At 41.1% G+C, this 19,305-nt stretch overlaps 1 protein-coding gene across 1 annotated transcript in view; it reads right to left on the bottom strand.

Moving 5' to 3' along the window:
* LOC117422516 (cytosolic phospholipase A2 zeta-like) overlaps positions 1-19,305 on the bottom strand; it is a 29,290-nt gene that overhangs the window by 4,768 nt on the left and 5,217 nt on the right. The window contains exons 4-9 of the mRNA XM_058987708.1: positions 16,905-16,945; positions 13,573-13,708; positions 12,373-12,509; positions 6,915-7,137; positions 6,420-6,534; positions 3,756-3,893 (exon numbers count right to left, since the gene is read on the bottom strand). Coding sequence (XP_058843691.1) covers positions 3,756-3,893; positions 6,420-6,534; positions 6,915-7,137; positions 12,373-12,509; positions 13,573-13,708; positions 16,905-16,945 — 790 coding nt within the window. The remainder of the gene's footprint in view (positions 1-3,755; positions 3,894-6,419; positions 6,535-6,914; positions 7,138-12,372; positions 12,510-13,572; positions 13,709-16,904; positions 16,946-19,305) is intronic.

Here is a 19,305-nt window from a genome sequence, read left to right as displayed (position 1 = left end):
TAGGTCTATCAAAACTGCAGTTAAACACAATACCACCAGACCTGGGTACAAATAATCATGCAGTATACACAGTATTGTGCTCTTGATATTTCTTGCAATCAAACTTGCAAGCTGTAGTGGATACAATAAAGTAATCCATGCCCGTGCAATTCACTATTCATTATCATGAATGTTGTTGAAGCTGACACCCTGGGATCCTTCAAGAAGCTGCTTGATGAGATTCTGGGATCAATAAGCTACTAACAACCAAACGAGCAAGATGGGCTGAATGGCCTCCTCTCGTTTGTAAACTTTCTTATGTTCGTATGTAAATTTACCAATAACACCACAGAAACATAGTAGCTATACCATACGTTAGAGGCTAATCTTACCTGAGAAGTAGCTGTGATGATGAGTAACGCTGGGGTAACTCAAAGCAATTTCTGAAGCGACGAGGCTGTCCTATTTTATTTATTTTTTTACAGATAATTTTTCCAGACAGTCAGACAACTGGATTTCTGAGCATGAAAAAGCATGTTTGTGATAGGTGAGTTTTTACAGCCGTTATGCCATGGCAACCCCCCCCCCACCATAATAAATATAAAGAACCATTATTAATACACATTAAAAACTACAAAACAGCGGCACTATTGGTTCTGTGTCCGTAACAAGAGACAAAATGAGTCACATCTGGTTCGGGTTTTTCAGTGTTACAAATAAATGAGCTACGGCTAAATATGTAAATCATATTATACACACACACGCACACACATATATATGGTTTAATTACTATTATATATCATAAACCATATTTTATGTATTTAATCACATGCTTTTGGTTTTACTCTGTTGACTCTAAATCGCAAACCTGAATTGTCATGTTACTCAGTTACGACTACAGTGGGTGGTGGCATCTGCCATGACACTGCCATATTCACTTGGAAGTTCAGGATGAAGGATCCTCAGACCTAGTCCCACGAGTCCTGAATCACACATCAGCTCAGTACAGTATTGGACTGTTTACATCACGTGGATATGTTCGTTGTCCCCGGCATGGACAATGTAGAATGTACAGATCAGTACTAAATAGCACATTTATAATAAGATAGTGAAAATCCTTCAAGCAACTAATGTATGTCAAAGAAAATATTAAAGGAAGGTTGGTGTTTCTTATGTGTTTCATTTAAATGCGGACATTAGGGCTTGTTAATTCCTGCCACCCGGACACAGATGCCAATTACCAGACTGTCCGGGTCAAACCTGTATATATGGCAACCCTATACCCGTTTTACGCCCTTACAGAGCACCGGCTACACACAGAGCCTGCAGCAAGTAAGTAAAGACATGAACTCTGTTTCAAGTTTCATAGCTGTACTTTGTCATATTTTTATCCCCAGGAAAAGTACATTTTGTTTCATTATTCATTGATTTTAGACGTAAACAAACGATCTATTAAACAAACAGTCTGTGTTTTTAAAAGTCAGTCCATACTTTCAGTAATGGAGGGGGTTCACTCCGTTACAGACCCAATACACATACTCCCTTAAGCCCATGAAACACGAGGCAACTAACAGGCAACCTTTTCTGGCAATATACAAAGCAACTCAGGGTTCGTACAGGTTTGAACATCTTGAAAGTGCTTCCATTTGAAAGTGGCAAATCCAAGGCCTTGAAATTACTTGAAAATGAGTTGTTTACCTGAATTTTAACGTCAGATAGATTTTTATGACCTTAAATTTCACCCTGATTGGAAAATGTTGTAAATCTAATAATATCGACTCCTGCCAAAATGTCGTCAACAACTGTGTAGAAGCTGTAAAATACTGTTTGCGTATTGGCTATAACCTAGATGAGAGTTATATTATCATTGTGCTGTGTTTGTACTATTGTCATGCAGACCACAGTATCCGTCCATCAGTCTTTCTGGTTGTGTGAATAAGGCTGCATCCACACTGGACAGAGCGACGCAAGTGAAGTCGTCAAATATCAATCCACACCAGACGCGACTTGGAAACGATCCAAGACTGGAAATAAATACATGACCCCGCCCATGCATTCTTATTGGACATGCTAGAGATGGGCTGTCCCATTACAAAACAGGTCTTGTTTTGATAAAAGGTTACCACCCTGAGCTCTGGCAACTTCATTGTAAAATAAAGGTTGGACTTGTAAAAGCTATATATATAGATCAGTTATTGAACATCCCTATATATCCAACAGTTTTATTGTTATTATTAGTAGTAGTAATTGTACAGTTGTAGTTGTTGTATTTTTTTTTTCGTGGTACCAGTAGTAGTCGTAGTCTGATTTGAAGCCCGGTACATCTGTCAGAAGACAGCTGGACAACAGTAGCATAGTTGAACTGAACACTTGATATTTTCAACAAAATAATTTTATTGTTACACATTTATAAACACAACTTACTGCATCTCAGTTGTGTTTCTTTACAAATTCCTTCTTTGATCCTTTTTGTTTATTAACTTTTTAAAGTATTTTAAAGTGCATCATTATTATTATTATTATTATTATTATTATTATTATTATTATTATTATTATTATTATTAATATTATTATTATTATTAATATTAACATCTCTGTTATGCGCAGGTCACCACTTACCCTGTATTATTATTTACTTTTATTTAGTTTTTCCTTTTTAAACAGTCCGGTGAACTTGACAGAACATGCTTTATAAATATGGCTCATACTCCTCAACACTGTGTATGAGCTTGGTAATGTTGGGATGTGTCACACAGAATACAAACGTGTTGCTGGCTTTGTTTTACAATGTATAGAATAGTAGGATCTCAATAATATTTCTGTTTGTTTGGTGAATCGCCACAAAACTTCACTTTATGTGTATGTAAAGACCTTCTTGTCATGGATTTGTGCCACAAAACAATTTATCATAAAAATAAACCAAAACAAATAAACAAACAAACCAAAAAAAAGCCATAGTTTAAAATTAGGTCACATGTTCAAGTTGTGTGAATGAGGGACCTTTTTGTGTCATTTTTAAAAGCCAGCAAAAGTGCACATTCAAACATTCATATTTATAGTCAAGTAAACTTTTTTTTTTAATGTAACACTGCTACTTAAACACTCTATTAGTGTCTGCAGAGAATAATAATATATATATATATATATATAAAAATATATACAAATATATTTTCTTTTGGGAGTGTGGGGCAGATGATTTGAAAATAAGATTTTCTTTTTTTTTTTTTTTTATATTTCTTAATAACCTATCCAGAATCTCAGTCAGAGATCAGAGTGTGTTTTTCTGGGGTGTTAAATAAGTTGTTTGCACTTCGAGTTTATTCTTACCAAATAAGGGCTCAATTTAACGAGGCACAGGCTTTCAAGCTAGAGAATACCGTACAAGTGTTTAGAAAACAAGAAATAACTCTGCTAGGTATATAACCTGTGTGGTTACAATACTTTCTGACCTAGCCCTTCCCATGCTGTTACTGGGCTATACCGTCCCTATGCCTGACCCAGCCCTTCCCATGCTGTTACTGGGCTATACCGCCCCTATGCCTGACCTAGCCCTTCCCATGCTGTTACTGGGCTATACCGCCCCTATATCTGACCTAGCCCTTCCCATGCTGTTACTGGGCTATACCGCCCCTATGCCTGACCTAGCCCTTCCCATGCTGTTACTGGGCTATACCGTCCCTATGCCTGACCTAGCCTTTCCCATGCTGTTACTGGGCTATACCGTCCCGATGCCTGACCTAGCCCTTCCCATGCTGTTCATTCTGCAGGATGCTCACCCAGCAGGTAGCTGATGCGAGGCTCTGCCATCCTCTTGATCAGGTAGCCCTTGTTGAACTGGCTTCTGAAATCCTCAGTGCGGATGAAGGCTCCGTACTTGGAGAAGCCTGCCTCGTAGGGAGTGAACTCACACCATTCTGGGCAACAGAGGGAGAGAGACTGCTGTTAAAGGGACATCCTTCACACCAGCACACACTAACCCCATTCAGACAAGGCAGGTAGAGGGACATCCTTCACACCAGCACACACTAGCCCCATTCAGACAAGACAGGTAGAGGGACATCCTTCACACCAGCACACACTAACCCCATTCAGACAAGGCAGGTAGAGGGACATCCTTCACACCAGCACACACTAACCCCATTCAGACAAGACAGGTAGAGGGACATCCTTCACACCAGCACACGCTAACTCCATTCAGACAAGGCAGGTAGAGGGACATCCTTCACACCAGCACACACTAACCCCATTCAGACAAGGCAGGTAGAGGGACATCCTTCACACCAGCACACACTAACCCCATTCAGACAAGGCAGGTAGAGGGACAGCCCTTATCAAGTGCCGCAACACCTCAAAATGTTGGCAGCAGTGCCCTTTCAGCTTCAGCTGGAGAGATGCCTGCATTGGGAAGTGTTTGGGTCCAAACAATAACATGATTACGTGTTTGTGTGGTGAAGTCGCACCAATTCCATACACAACACTGTGTCAGTATTTATGATTGTGCTTGATATCAGTCTGTTTAGGAAAACAAAGGCGGGATATCACATGTTTTAAACTGAAGCGCGAGGGGGGCGATAACAATCTGCTGAAACACAAATGTCTGGGAGTCCTGAGGTGCTGTATTAACACCAGCAGAATACAGCAACCCCAGGTTCAGCTGTGATGGTGACCAAACGTGTGTGAGTACTGCTTTGTAAAAACGTTGCTTAAAATGAAATGCTGCATTCCAGAAATTTGGAACAATAACAACGAAAAACATAAATAAAAATACACTTAAGGTCTGTTTTGTGCCGTTCACAAAATGCCCTGAAAACTTAAAATAAAAACGCAGCAAAAGATACAAAAAAAGTGAAAAGGTTATATCAAGTGGTAGTGTGTCTAAATAAAGTTTTGAGTTAACACGAAGAGATTTTTATTTTATCGTTGGCTGCATCTTCTTTAACAGCTGCATCTATACCAAAGAAGTGGGCATGCCATGTAAGCCGTTACCATAATGGGTTTTGTACTAAAGCAGGGTCAGCTGCTGCAGGGAAAACTGACTTTAATTAATGGGTTTTGTACTAAAGCAGGGTCAGCTGCTGCAGGGAAAACTGACTTTAATTAATGGGTTTTGTACTAAAGCAGGGTCAGCTGCTGCAGGGAAAACTGACTTTAATTAATGGGTTTTGTACTAAAGCAGGGTCAGCTGCTGCAGGGAAAACTGACTTTGTTTCTCGCTGACCATTTTAAGACTGGTGACAGCGAGAACGCATTTAAATACTTGGGACTGTAATTAAGAGAAAAACCGCCATTCACTAAACTTAGCTGCCAAGTTCAATTCACTTAACAATGTTTTTTCTTACTGTTAGCTAACGTTGGCCACGATGCAGACCTTGGGTCAAACCAGTATGTTCGTGTAGGGAGAATTTATTGTGGTTGTTTATAAATGTGGCCCATCCTCTGAATACTTTTCCATCTTTATATTTTATTTTAAACATTTTAACCCTTTGCGGTCCATTGTTGGACCTGGTCCGACATTGCAATTATTCCTATCCGGTCCATTGTCGGACCCTGTCCGACATCATCAGAAAAACGCAAAAAACTGGTTTCTAGTCGTTTTTTCTCCGGAAAAAGCAGAGAAAGCCATTCAATGGCCGAGTGGGAGTGACAGGAGCCAAGACAAGCCGAGAAAAAAAAAAAAAGGGCATATCTCATGAATAGTCATACTTGCCCCTGGCATTACATAGGGGCGGTCATAAGGAAACAAGCTGAATGGTACTGTATCAGCGCACAGAGACTATCACGGACATTTGCAGAGCTTTTTTGAGATGTTATAGTAATAAAATAATGACTTAGATTGCATTATTGAGGAGTTTGGTGATAAAACGAGTGATCAGGAGATGATCGGTCGGTATGTACGACTATTATTATTATTATTATTATTATTATTATTTATTAGCATATGTGAAAGCGATAGCGAACGAAAGGGTGGGGCGGGGCTGGAGATGCCTAGTGAGTGCTTTGTTGATATGCAGGGCCTTTTAAACCCGTTTGACTGTGAAAAAAAAATACTTTTAAACAGCGCGTCTAAAATTAACTACGCGTGTGAAAATAAATTGGACCTGATGCGCCTGATGCACACCTAATAAATGGACTGCAAAGGGTTAAAGTAAACCAATGCCAAACACAACAACGTATAATACATAAATAATGAACGAAAAAAGTGGAGGGGGCACGTGCCCCTTCTGCCCCATGGGTTAGGCGCCTATGGTGCCCTCTACACATGTATTGAACTGAAGGCTATTTATGGTGCCCTCTACACATGTATTGAACTGAAGGCTATTTATGGTGCCCTCTACACATGTATTGAACTGAAGGCTATTTTGGCCTTGCCCTTTTTGTTGCCAATTCAGAGCCCTGCTACACATACATACTCCCAGGCATTTTCAGCACCCCCCTCCAACCTGCAAACTCCTTGGTGTTGAGGTCTGTCTTCACATTGACCCCGGCGTAGATTGGCAGAGGGTTCTGTCCAGATGCTACAGCCTTCTTCTGGTCACTCAGTCGGGCTGGGTTCTCCTGTACAGGATGAATGAGGTTTCACTGAGGACGGCTTGAGAGAGGGGCTGGTTCTCACATTCAAACAATTAGTTTGATTTTTTGCTTTGGAAACTATTCTAGAATCAGGAAGCTCCTAGTATATAATATGTAATATATCGTAATACAGCCATCTGAAATGTCTTTTTGTATCAGATTCAAATTAGCTATGCTGCTTAAATATTATTATTTAACTATAAATTACACATACACTGTTCAATTGCAATGTATTATACGTCTGTAAACTTGTAAAAAGTGGAATTTATCAATCAGAAAATCAAACAGGACATTTTCAAATAAACATTTAGTGAAGTACAACATTTGAAAATCTTTACAGCTTTAACTGCAAGGAAGAAGCCCACCTGTCTGTACACGAAGAACTCAACAACAAGGCCCCAGAAATCTGTGAGCGAGACGTTCAGTCCATCATCGTGCATCCTTTTCAGCTCCTCTGTGTAGTAGCTAAGCCGACTCAAGGAGTACGCAGACATCTTGCTACCCGACGTGCCAACAAGAGCCTTGGCGATCGGGCCTGACAGGGACTCACGGCTCCAATCAGCATTCTCATACAGCGCAGACATGCACCTGCAGCAACACAAACACTTTCTGAAGTCAAAAGCACAAGTTATAATATGTTCAAATATCTGTCCATTCAAAAGGGTTAAAGTAAGTCTAACTAAGATTTTTCAGGACTGTGAAAAGAGAGGGACGTTTGAGAATGCAGACATCTTGTCTGTACTAAGGAAACCTCATTCTAAACAGAATGACAATTTGTTTTCAAGACTCCTAATCATACTCAGAGTTTCAAATACTATTATTTACACTTTAAACAATAAAAGGCACAATTGTAATCAGCAGCTGGCATTCCTATTTCCATGCTGGCTGTTTAAACTGGTTTTGCACTTTTTGGAGCCAAAGTAATTCTGTTTGAGAACCCTTCCACCCAAGGAGTAACCGTGACAATAAAGTGTTTTGAAATAACCATTTAATCAATGAATTTTTATTATATGCATTTCAACATGCCACTAAAAATTGATGAAAGTTGTTTTGATAAAACTTGGATTTAAAATCGTCACGAACTTGAAATACGAAGAGCTTACGTTCATCTTTCATAAAACTGGTCAATCTTAAAAACAATTGTAAAATGGTCAAAATTGAATGTACATTTATACATTTGGGGCTTTATAAGAACATAAGACAATAAGAAAGTTTACAAACGAGAGGAGGCTATTCGGCCCATCTTGCTCGTTTGGTTAGTAGCTTATTGATCCCAGAATCTCATCAAGCAGCTTCTTGAAGGATCCCAGAGTGTCCGCTTCAACAATATTACTGGGGAGTTGGTTCCAGACACGTAAGTATTAAGTATTACTTACGTGTTCGTAAATACTGCGAATTCGTAGCCTCCGTCCTTCGTAGAATTTCTGCGTGTGATTTACTAAGCAACTCTTTTTCGTGAACAACTATCGTAATTTCACCGCAAGTTTACGAACAGCATAAATTACTGCTCATTAGAGAGAGATCGGAGTTTGCATCTCATTATAAATAGATTAGCAACGCCGAAAGTCAAAATTTAGAACTTCCGTAAGTAAAGTAAACATTACGCTGTAATAACAGTGTAGCGCAAACAGATACGGGAAAAGCGAAAACAAACCAAAACGTCATCTAAAAGAAAGGGTCCCCAAAAACAGAAAGCATGAAGAAAACTAAGCTTGTTTCTATATATAGAAGTTTAACATGGTACATATGCACGGTAATTCTGCACCCTGTCCACGCTTACCTACATGCTATCGGGGATTTAATTTAATTTAAGAATATCGCAGAACACTTTTGTTTCAGTCTAGGTATATATTAGTTGTGTAAAGGAAATCAGTGCAGTAGCCTACATACAGCAGGCTACGGAGGTAAATACTTTTTGCAGTGTTTCATTTGTCTATGCAGTACGTCAGTAACTTTTAACTTCTAACCGGTACTGTACCGTATTATTGTTCAGCCAACACCTGCCCCCCGCCGTGCTGTAAGAGGCACTGCACTGTGCTCCGACTGGAGGCAATTTGAGAACACACTGAATATTTGTGATCTCTGTCCAGTTGTTCGGCTTGGATTTTGGTATCGGAGCTTTAGTTTCTCGCACTGTCCATGTAATTTAGGATTACCATGTTTGCAGAGTGAAACACTTTTGTTTTATTTTCTGCAATTCACTGAAGCCGCACTAACTCCAAAGCAGTTAAAATAACAGTATATAATAATACAATAATACAGTAACTTAAAAAATGTAACAGCGGGTGTGTGTATTGCAGATGAGTACGTATTTTCTTTATATTGACCTTCCATAACATGTTAAATGTACAAAAAGCCAGATTAAATAGACCCGCTATTACCATTGAAACGTGATAAACACACAATCAGAATGATTAAAACAAAGTAATCCATAAAATGGTTTATTTTATTTTTTAATGGCGCTAACACCGCCAAATAAATTACTCTGCTATTATCTTGCTGAGCACACCGATGCAGTTTTGTACTTAAAAACAAGGGATGGTTTCATAATTTTACTGTTTCTGACGGGACAGAAAATGAAGGCTGTTTTTCCTCTACTCGAGTGGTGTTAGCTGTATAGTTCGTTTTGATTATGTGAAGCATCTCGTTGTTTCTATTTGATGTTTTTCCTACAAGGCCCATCGAGAGAGGGGCCCTGATTATATATATAATATGTTAAAACAACTAGCCCTGCACATTTGTGTTCCCACCACCACATTAAAAAGAAAAACTCCCGTACTGCACACCGAGCCGATGTGCTTCTGTTGTGTAATGATTGTGTATCCAGGTGCTGTCAAACACTTCCTTTCACACAATGATCTGAACTTTCGCATTTCATATTTTACTACACCAAAAAGCGGGGGCGGCAGCGGGACATACCAATCCTTCCCCGCGGCCCATGACGGCTCTCGGCGGCCCTGTTCCTACCTAAAAGCAATTAGAAGGAGCAGCGTATCACAGTCTATCATTCTACCACCAAGTAATAACGTGGAATAGCTGTATGCTTTATGTAAGTTTAAAATAAAACACATTCAAATATAAAATAAACCAAAACAAAATGTATTTATTGCCATTGCTATTTAATATAGACTATTAATAAATACTTTTTGGGGAGATTCTTTTTTTTTTTTAAAGTAACTAATGCACGCAAACGTTCAAACTGGAAGTGAGAGGTATGCGTAAAATAACTGATTATATATCAGGCGTAAGCACGAAACTTCGATATTATAATGAGATTCGTACATTTGCATAAGAAACTACTTTGAAATGAACAGTCGTGATGAAACTAACGCAGCAGGGTTGAACCTAAGTTATGGGAGTGAAAATGACTTTAATGCATTGCGGGTAAGTCTACGAAGTCACAAAAAACTACGAAAAGTCAAGCTAGGAAAGAAAAATCAATGATGCACAGAGCCCTTGATATGCAAGTGTGCAGAATTGCTTCAGGAGACCGAAACTAAAATTCTCAATAAATAACAGTGTATTTGTGGGACGATATGTTCCTTCAAAGGAACAGGTGTTTGTATGTCTGTACTTGTTGACACAGCGGCTGTGTCAGTGTATAAACACCTGTACTTGTTGACACAGCGGCTGTGTCAGTGTATAAACACCTGTACTTGTTGACACAGCGGCTGTGTCAGTGTATTGTAGCGAGCACAGGGATTAACGGAGACACGCACACAATAGCTCTTTTAGGTAATGCAGTTTATTAAGCAGCTAACAGCAAGTCAGCGCCCTCCCCGAACACACACACACAGCCCTTCCCCACCCCAGAGCACTACTCTGCCTCTCAGGGTGACATTCACATATTTGACAAACAACACCGGAAGGGTAATAACAGTTACAGGGAAATGCATGGAACAGTACTGGAACTTTTACAGTAACAACAAATAAACACAACAACAATAATTCCGTTTCTCCCCTACCATAGTTCGTACTCCCAGCATCCTCTGCTGCACATTAACCAAATGTAGGGGACTGGCTCCGGGCACAGCGCCCTATTCGCCGACAGGTGGCAACGGCGAGTCAGTCCAGCCGTGCCCGTTACAGTATAAACACCTGTACTTGTTGACACAGCGGCTGTGTCAGTGTATAAACACCTGTACTTGTTGACACAGTGGCTGTGTCAGTGTATAAACACCTGTACTTGTTGACACAGCGGCTGTGTAACTGGGCACCTGAAATAGGTAAGCGAGGGGAAAATGTTCGGGAGGGGCCTTGTATTGTTAATGTGGTTTTAGGGAATGTGAATACCCACGCATTAGTGGACACAGGGTGTGAGCAGACCTTAATTAGGACAGCTCTCCTAGGCGGTGTGTCATGGAAGCCACAAGGTCAGGTGGCTATCTCCTGTATCCATGGAGACACGATGTCATACCCCACCATAAAAGCATATTTATCGGTAGGACCGATAAAACGTCACCTAATAGTGGGGGTGGCGGAAAGGCTACCACACACGTAATCGTGGCAAAAAAGAAAGGGAAGTAATTGGTGATGTTTTTCCCTTTCAAACTGAAATGTTTCCCCCCCTTTTTCATCCTAGAAAAACAAATAAAGAGAGACGGATATGAAAATGGGAGGGAGCATTAATGAGACAAGGCTGGGGTTTGGTGGGAGACTGCTCCAATGATAACATAGTGTGGGGCCAACATAATGACCTGTCACTAGTGCACGTTTGGGGACAGGTCCGGTCTATTGAAGGTAAGGATGTAGATGGCGCTGGGGCGCTAGTATATCCGCACTTCAGTATCAAGGGGCAATTACTGTATAGGGTAAACCTAGCCACGGGACAGCCTGTAACACAATTATTGGTTCCCCCGTTTTGTCGGCCCGAGGTCATGAGGCTGGTGCATGATATCCCTTTTGCGGGGCACCACGGAGCTGACAAGACAAGGGAACAGATATTGGCTTGATTCTATTGGGTAGGTCTTCATAATTATGTGTTGAAATATGTAGCCACATGCCCAGACTGCCAGCGAGTAGCGCCGGGTCGAGTGCGCCCCGTCCCTTTGGTTCCACTGCCGATTATTTCCACCCCCTTTGAGCGCATTGCTATGGACATAGTGGGCCCTTTGCTATGCTGAAGAGGCAGGAAATAAGTGATGTGGTATCTAAAGGGTTAAGGACGATTGTGTGGTGTTCTGAGCACAGTACGTTCTAGTGAGAACTGCTTGAAATGTGTTTCTCAACTGATAAAAGGGATATAGTTAGGACGCTGTTATGTCTACTTTGAGGCGAAACTGCTTAATTGAAAACAACCCCTTATAAGGGAATCTTCATCTTTGAGAAAGTTCTAGAAAGTTCTATAATCATGCTAATGTGTTAATTTGCCTATTGTTGCTATGCTAATCCTGTATAAATATTGTGCTACCTTGTCAATAATCAAGAGCGAGTGTGTTCCTGTAACCGCTGTTGCTCTTTGCGCATTGTATTAAAGCTTCTTGAACTGCTATCGAGTGGAGTCATCAGTCATTCATATTAAACAGGATTTTACCAACTACAATGCATATATATATTAGTGGTGGTAGATTATGCAACGTGATACCCGGAGGCAGTTCCATTGAGGTCCATTGTAGTGCAGTGCCGCTGCAATAGCCAGAGAGTTAGTACAGATTATGGCTAGAGTAGGGATACCCAAGGAGATTATAACTGATCATGGAACCAACATTTTGTCTGAAACGTTACAGCAAGTGTATTAACCCAGTGGAGGATATTAATATGCACATTGTGTCCTGTTTACAATCCAGCGTGTTTCAGATCACTGGCTTCTCTAGAGCCTCTTACCAGGTAGATCCAGACACTCCAGACAGGTAGGTCACACAGTCCAGCATCCCCAGATCCTGCAGTCCTAATAGGCTGCCATAGAGTGATGTCATTGCCCTGGTCCCGCCTCCAGATCCCAGTACTGCCACCACTGGAACCTGGGGGGGAAACAACTTCCTGGTTAGATATTGGAGCGCTGACCAGCAATGGGATTCATCTCGTCAGTCGTTACCTGTGTTGGTTTTCAGCTTGTCAGACTTGTTCAAGGCACTGAAATGCAAGCTTGAAAAGCTTTGAAATACAGTCCACCGTGTAACTGTAAAGCAAATACACTGATGTGTTACAGCAGCTTCTCTCCAGAAATGACAATCCTATTTTCTTGCAGCACAATATTTTAAAAAATGATCTTAATTTTGGAAAGCTTTTGAAATACACTTCAGATGAGTAAGAAACCAACTTATGAGACATTTTAAAACCAACAATAAAATAGAATGTTGCCTGAATGTAAGATTTAGCAATTCAGACACGCTGCAAAGCCAAGTTTCAAGCATAGTTCTCAGTATTATTCTTAGTGGCTTACTGGTGAATTCATAAGAAAAGTCTAGAAATGAGAAAAGTCTGTTGTGCCCATCAAAACTCGTCCCTTATTAGCATACCTACTATGGGGATCTAATTTAAAAAGGACAGGATCTAGTCGTTTTTTAAATGTTCCCAGCATTGTCCATAGTAGTACTTCACCTGGTGGGCTATTGCATGCATTTATAACTCTCTGTGTAAAGAAGTGCTTCCTACCTTCTGTTCTAAACTTACTTTCACATGCTTCCATTTATACTACCCTCTTGTTCTCTCTGTGCTAAATCTGAAGTAGTGTTTTAGGTTAAACTTTATACCATTTAGGATTTTATAAACCAATCAAGTTCCCTCTTTCCCTTCTTTTTTCTAGGCTGAAGAGATTTAATTCAGGAAAGGTCATTAAAAACACAGCATGTTCCTCAGCAGTACACAACATCTTTCATACAACAGAGCCTATGCTCAGTGTTCAGTCTCACAGAACAGGGACAATGCTCAGTGTTCAGTCTCATAGAACAGGACCAATGCTTAGTGTTCAGTCTCATAGAACAGGGCCTATGCTCAGTGTTCAGTCTCATAGAACAGGGCCTATGCTCAGTGCTCAGTCTCCTCTCAGGTACAGCACTACCACTCCAGTCACTTCCATCCTACCTGCTTGGGATTCAGGTCTTTCTTCAGTCCCAGTGCTTTCTTCAGAGCCTGAGCCACCAGCAGCCGCCGCAGCTCCAGGAAATGGGTCTCCTCTTGGCAGAGGCTGCTCCTCAGCCTCACGTCCAGTCGCTCGCTGCTGTCAGGGAGAACACACGCACTCGGCTCAGGAACAACAAACCCTCTGAGTTCAAACCAGGACAACCTGATTGTGGATTGAGTAGTCAGAGCCATCTCTCAAGCACTTTCTACTGTGCAGAGTCGATGCAGCACCTCATGAGATGAGCCATAAGTGTGCATATTAAAAGAAGTGTTTGTGTGGGGGGTGGGGGTCAGTATTCTTGCTGTGCCCTTAACATAACTGCAGAGCTGTACTATGCAGCCTAACATGGTTTGATGCTTTTAGCATTATGGCAGGCCACGGTTCAATGAAGGCTCTTGAAACAGTTGGATCAAATAATATTTGAGCCTGTTACAATACATTAAAAAATTTAAACTTCAAAAAAGTGGAATTGATTGCAAAAATAGAATAAAAATGTAAATAATGTAAAACCATTAGCCTTCATGCATTACAAAAAATCCTCATCTCAACAAAAACATAACTCACCTTTTCAAGGTAGTTTCCTTCTTCTCATCAGAAATATCAGAAGAGATAAAGACAAGAGTAAGTGAGACTGACTCTGTGACCGCAGGAGAATATGATAGAGTTTAATTAATAAACAAAAATAAAACAGTGACATGAGGGATTTGATTTTAACAAGATGATCTATACAATTGATATACTGTAGGTAAATTCATTTCCATAATCAAATTATTGCTGGTAAATGTTAAATACATAGCTTCAAACTAGGTGTTCTCAGTAAGACACTGGTAGGTGTAGGTGTATGCCAGATAAACTGTGCAAGTATCCTGTTGTAACTACAGCACAACACCAGAGTTATGAACACCTTGGGAATGGAGGTTGTTCGTAAGTCTGAAATCTTTGTAACTCTGAAAAGTGAATTTTCAATGCTTTTATTAAATGTGGACACCTGCTATGTACACCTTCAATCCGGCAAATAATAAAAGGATAAAGAACAGTAATACAATACTCATATTGTTATGGTTCTAAAGTCTTTAAAACAGTACTATAAATGGAAAAAAACTACATTTGAATTACCATTGAAATTGTAGACCCTATCTAATGCATGAGACAATACAGACACAGGAGTGTGGCTAATCAAAGAGAGTCTGCTTGTAATTCATGAGATAATACAGACACAGGAGTGTGGCTAATCAAAGAGAGTCTGCTTGTAATGCATGAGATAATACAGAGACAGGAGTGTGGCTAATCAAAGAGAGTCTGCTTGTAATGCATGAAATAATACAGACACAGGAGTGTGGCTAATCAAAGAGAGTCTGCTTGTAATGCATGAGATAATACAGACACAGGAGTGTGGCTAATCATAGACAGTCTGCTCTTTCACTCACCGCCAGGACTCCATTGGTAAGAATCTCACCCGGGGCATCCGCACTGCAAGGAACAACAACATCAGTGACATCGATCCCCTGACACAACTCTATCTGACATCCACAACATCAGTGACATCGATCCCCTGACACAACTCTATCTGACATCCACAACATCAGTGACATCGATCCCCTGACACAACTCTATCTGACATCCACAACATCAGTGACATCGATCCCCTGACACAACTCTATGTGACATCCACAACATCAGTGACATCGATCCCCTGACACAACTCTATCTGACATCCACAACATCAGTGACATCGATCCCCTGACACAAATCTATCTGACATCCACAACATCAGTGACATCGATCCACTGACACAACTCTATCTGACATCCACAACATCAGTGACATCGATCCCCTGACACAACTCTATCTGACACCCACAACATCAGTGGCATCGATCCCCTGACACAACTCTATCTGACATCCACAACATCAGTGACATCGATCCCCTGACACAACTCTATCTGACATCCACAACATCAGTGACATCGATCCCCTGACACAACTCTATCTGACATCCACAACATCATTGACATCGATCCCCTGACACAACTCTATCTGACATCCACAACATCAGTGACATCGATCCCCTGACACAACTCTATCTGACACCCACAACATCAGTGACATCGATCCCCTGACACAACTCTATCTGACACCCACAACATCAGTGACATCGATCCCCTGACACAACTCTATCTGAACTCCACAACATCAGTGACATCGATCCCCTGACACAACTCTATCTGACATCCACAACATCAGTGACATCGATCCCCTGACACAACTCTATCTGACATCCACAACATCAGTGACATCGATCCCCTGACACAACTCTATCTGACATCCACAACATCAGTGACATCGATCCCCTGACACAACTCTATCTGACACCCACAACATCAGTGACATCGATCCCCTGACACAACTCTATCTGACATCCACAACATCAGTGACATCGATCCCCTGACACAACTCTATCTGACATCCACAACATCAGTGACATCGATCCCCTGACACAACTCTATCTGACACCCACAACATCTGCTGCTGAATAATGTTTGTACCAAGTTTCAAAAGAAGGACAAGGACAATTTGCAAGGACAGTGCAAATTCCACAGCTTCCAAGACAAGTTTTAACACAATCGATTGTCAAAGGATATGTTGGAGCACTCCTATACTGAAACATCCCAGCCAGCTGTTTTTTTTTTTTTTTTTTTTTATAAAATTTAGTCGTCGCCAATTATTTTTACCCCAGTTTTCACCCCAATTTAGCATGCCCAATTATTATCTGTATCCCCGGCTCACCGCTCGCAACCCCCCCGCCGACTCGGGAAACAGAGGCTGGACCACGCGTCCTCCGAAACGTGCTCCTTCCAAGCCGTCATTTCTCGCACTGCAGATCCACAGCAACGCCACCAGACCTATAGTGCCGGAGGACAACACAGATCTGGCGGCTCCGCTGCAGAGCCACAGGCGCCCTATCGGCCACAGGGGTCGCTGATGCGCGGTGAGCCGTGGATTCCCCTGCCGACCTAAGCCCTCCCTACCAGGGCAGCGCTCAGCCAATTGTGCGCCGCCCCCTAGGAACTCTCGGTCACGGTCAGCTGTGACATAGCCTGGATTCGAACCTGCGATCTCCAGGCTATAGGGCACATCCTGCGAGGAGCGCCTTTACTGGATGCGCCACTCAGGAGCCCCCCAGCCAGCTGTTTGATCTTTTTGATAGATCACAGTATCTCAGTGTTGAATGTTAAGCAGGAAAGTTCACTTTTCCAGGCTTTGTTTGTAGAAGGGTGTAGACAGCACTCACCACTCCCGCAGCTCAAACTCTACCTCCAGCTCCTCATTGTTCTGCAGAGAGAGAAAGACAAAACAGCTGAACTAAGAGCGTATTGTGTGGAGCCATGCAAGCACATAGCTTATGCATGGGGGTGTGCCAATGCTTGGGATCAGAGCCATGCAAGCACATAGCTTATGCATGGGGGTGTGCCAATGCTTGGGATCACAATGCACTTATATTATTGTTATTATTATTATTATTATTATTATTAGTTTATTTAGCAGACATATATGCAGGATTATTTTGGCACAGGGTGGAGCTGCTTCATCACAGCAAGAGTAAATACCCAAGTGTCAGCTCCTGCACCTGCAGCATTTCACAGATTATTCACTGTAGCAGTTTCAGTTTGAATCTAAAATATAAATCCTTGCTGTCTGTTTACTACTTGTATTAGCCGTATTTACATTCTACTGCACTTTATCACAAAGCCAATTTTGTAGAGCAATCTTTTTACTGTTTGGATCTCTATGTTCCCCAAAGGCAGGCACTTTGCCTACCTACCTACTGTGCATCTACCATAGTTTCCTATTGTTTGTCATGTACCTTACCTCTTTGGGATTTACAATGCTTTATGCCTTCACTGTGGTTTATTACACTGTGGTAAACTTTTTAATGGGAAGCTACCCACCAGACCCCTGGATCTGCCGCCATCTGCCGCCGCCACCATTCAACTAGTGGTAGTTGTGGGGGAAAAGTTTACCTAATGGAAGTTGTCTGATACCCCTCAAGAAAAATGCACAAATAATAAAAAATAAAAATGCTAAAAAAAAGTACTTTTGATTTATTTTTTCTAGCTACATTATTTGCATGCCTTTTCAACTTGTCTGTCACTGTCTTCTTTTCTTGTGCAATTGGCATACTGTTTGAATGTACCTGAAGTTTATAGATAAGCCGTGATCTGGACTATAGAGCAGGTGTAGTGTTAGAATGTGGTACATTGTCAGAATGTGGTAGGTATACCAAAATGTCAGAAAATGGTATGCTGTCAGATTTTGGTACATGTAACTGTCCAATCTGATGGGTGTTTTCCTACTGTCAAAAAGAGATACATTTACCATTAATTATACATAATTATTTTGCAAACTTAAACTGGAAACAGACAATCCATTTCTCTAAAAAGAAAAAACAATTTACGAGAAGTCCAAAAGTAAAAAAATGTACACGACCCAATGTATTGCATATGATAAATATCTGCATACTATTTTCATAATGGTGGAAGAATATGATAAATTACATTAAAAATGATGTAAAAGACTGAAAAATACAATCACTTCTCTTAGTCATTTTAAAAGGGTAACGTTTTGTTTACAACATATACAAATATGATAATTTATTAAATGCTTATGTTAAAGTAAATTAATCTGTCTCTTAATAAGTGCAACACTATAAATGATATATAACTGTGTACCAAACCAGACTTAAACAAACAGCATACATTGATTCCATTTTACAATCTGCTCACTCTGCTTTAAAATCTGTATGCTTAAAAACCTAATTCAAAGTAATAATACAAAATGTCAAATGAAGGACTGGGACTACTATTAGCATCAAATGTATTACCAAATGACTGCGTAGAATAGATCTGATTTCCAGAGCTAGCAGAAACTTCACAGTGTATGAAGACTAAAGTGTTTAAATTAATATGATCATACACGCTGCGTGAGCCCTGGGCTGGGGTGATTACAAACGATCCGCCCCCAGACAGGTTAGCATTCGCACAGGGCTAAAAGAATAGATCCGCACCAGGGTCGACTGCCCAGATGAGCCGACACCAGCTACTCTCTGGTCTTGGATCGGATCATTTGCTCTAAAGCCCTGTTCACATGGGAGCGATGAGATGTGTGGGGTTACCGGTTCGCACCCAGCCTCGGCCCTGTTACAACATCCTGCACTGTAACACTTGTAAACTATGTTGGATAAAGGTTTCTGTTTATTAATTATTATTATTATTATTATTATTATTATTATTATTATTATTATTATTATTATTATTATTATTATTATTAACAGGCACTTAATCTGCATCATATTCCACCATAATACTGAAGTTTTGCGAGACATATTGAAACATTGACAATATACTTGCCCACACAGCGGGCAGTGTAGCCCCTCAAATTTTTGTCTAGACCCCCTCAGCTTCCTCACTGAGGACAGTCTGGCGCTGGCACTGGTCTGTTGGGCCCTGCTTGCTTGGTGTGTTGGGCCCCGCTTGCTTGGTGTGCTGGGCCCCGCTCGCTTGGTGTGGGCCCTGGCTCGCTTGGTGTGTTGGGCCCTGGCCCGCTTGGTGTGTTGGGCCCTGGCTCGCTTGGTGTGGGCTCTGGCTCGCTTGGTGTGTTGGGCCCTGGCCCGATTGGTGTGTTGGGCCCTGGCT

The sequence above is a fragment of the Acipenser ruthenus genome, chromosome 15 (assembly GCF_902713425.1).
Source record: "Acipenser ruthenus chromosome 15, fAciRut3.2 maternal haplotype, whole genome shotgun sequence".
Taxonomy (NCBI): domain Eukaryota; kingdom Metazoa; phylum Chordata; class Actinopteri; order Acipenseriformes; family Acipenseridae; genus Acipenser; species Acipenser ruthenus.
This window is presented reverse-complemented; position numbering and strand designations above follow the sequence as displayed.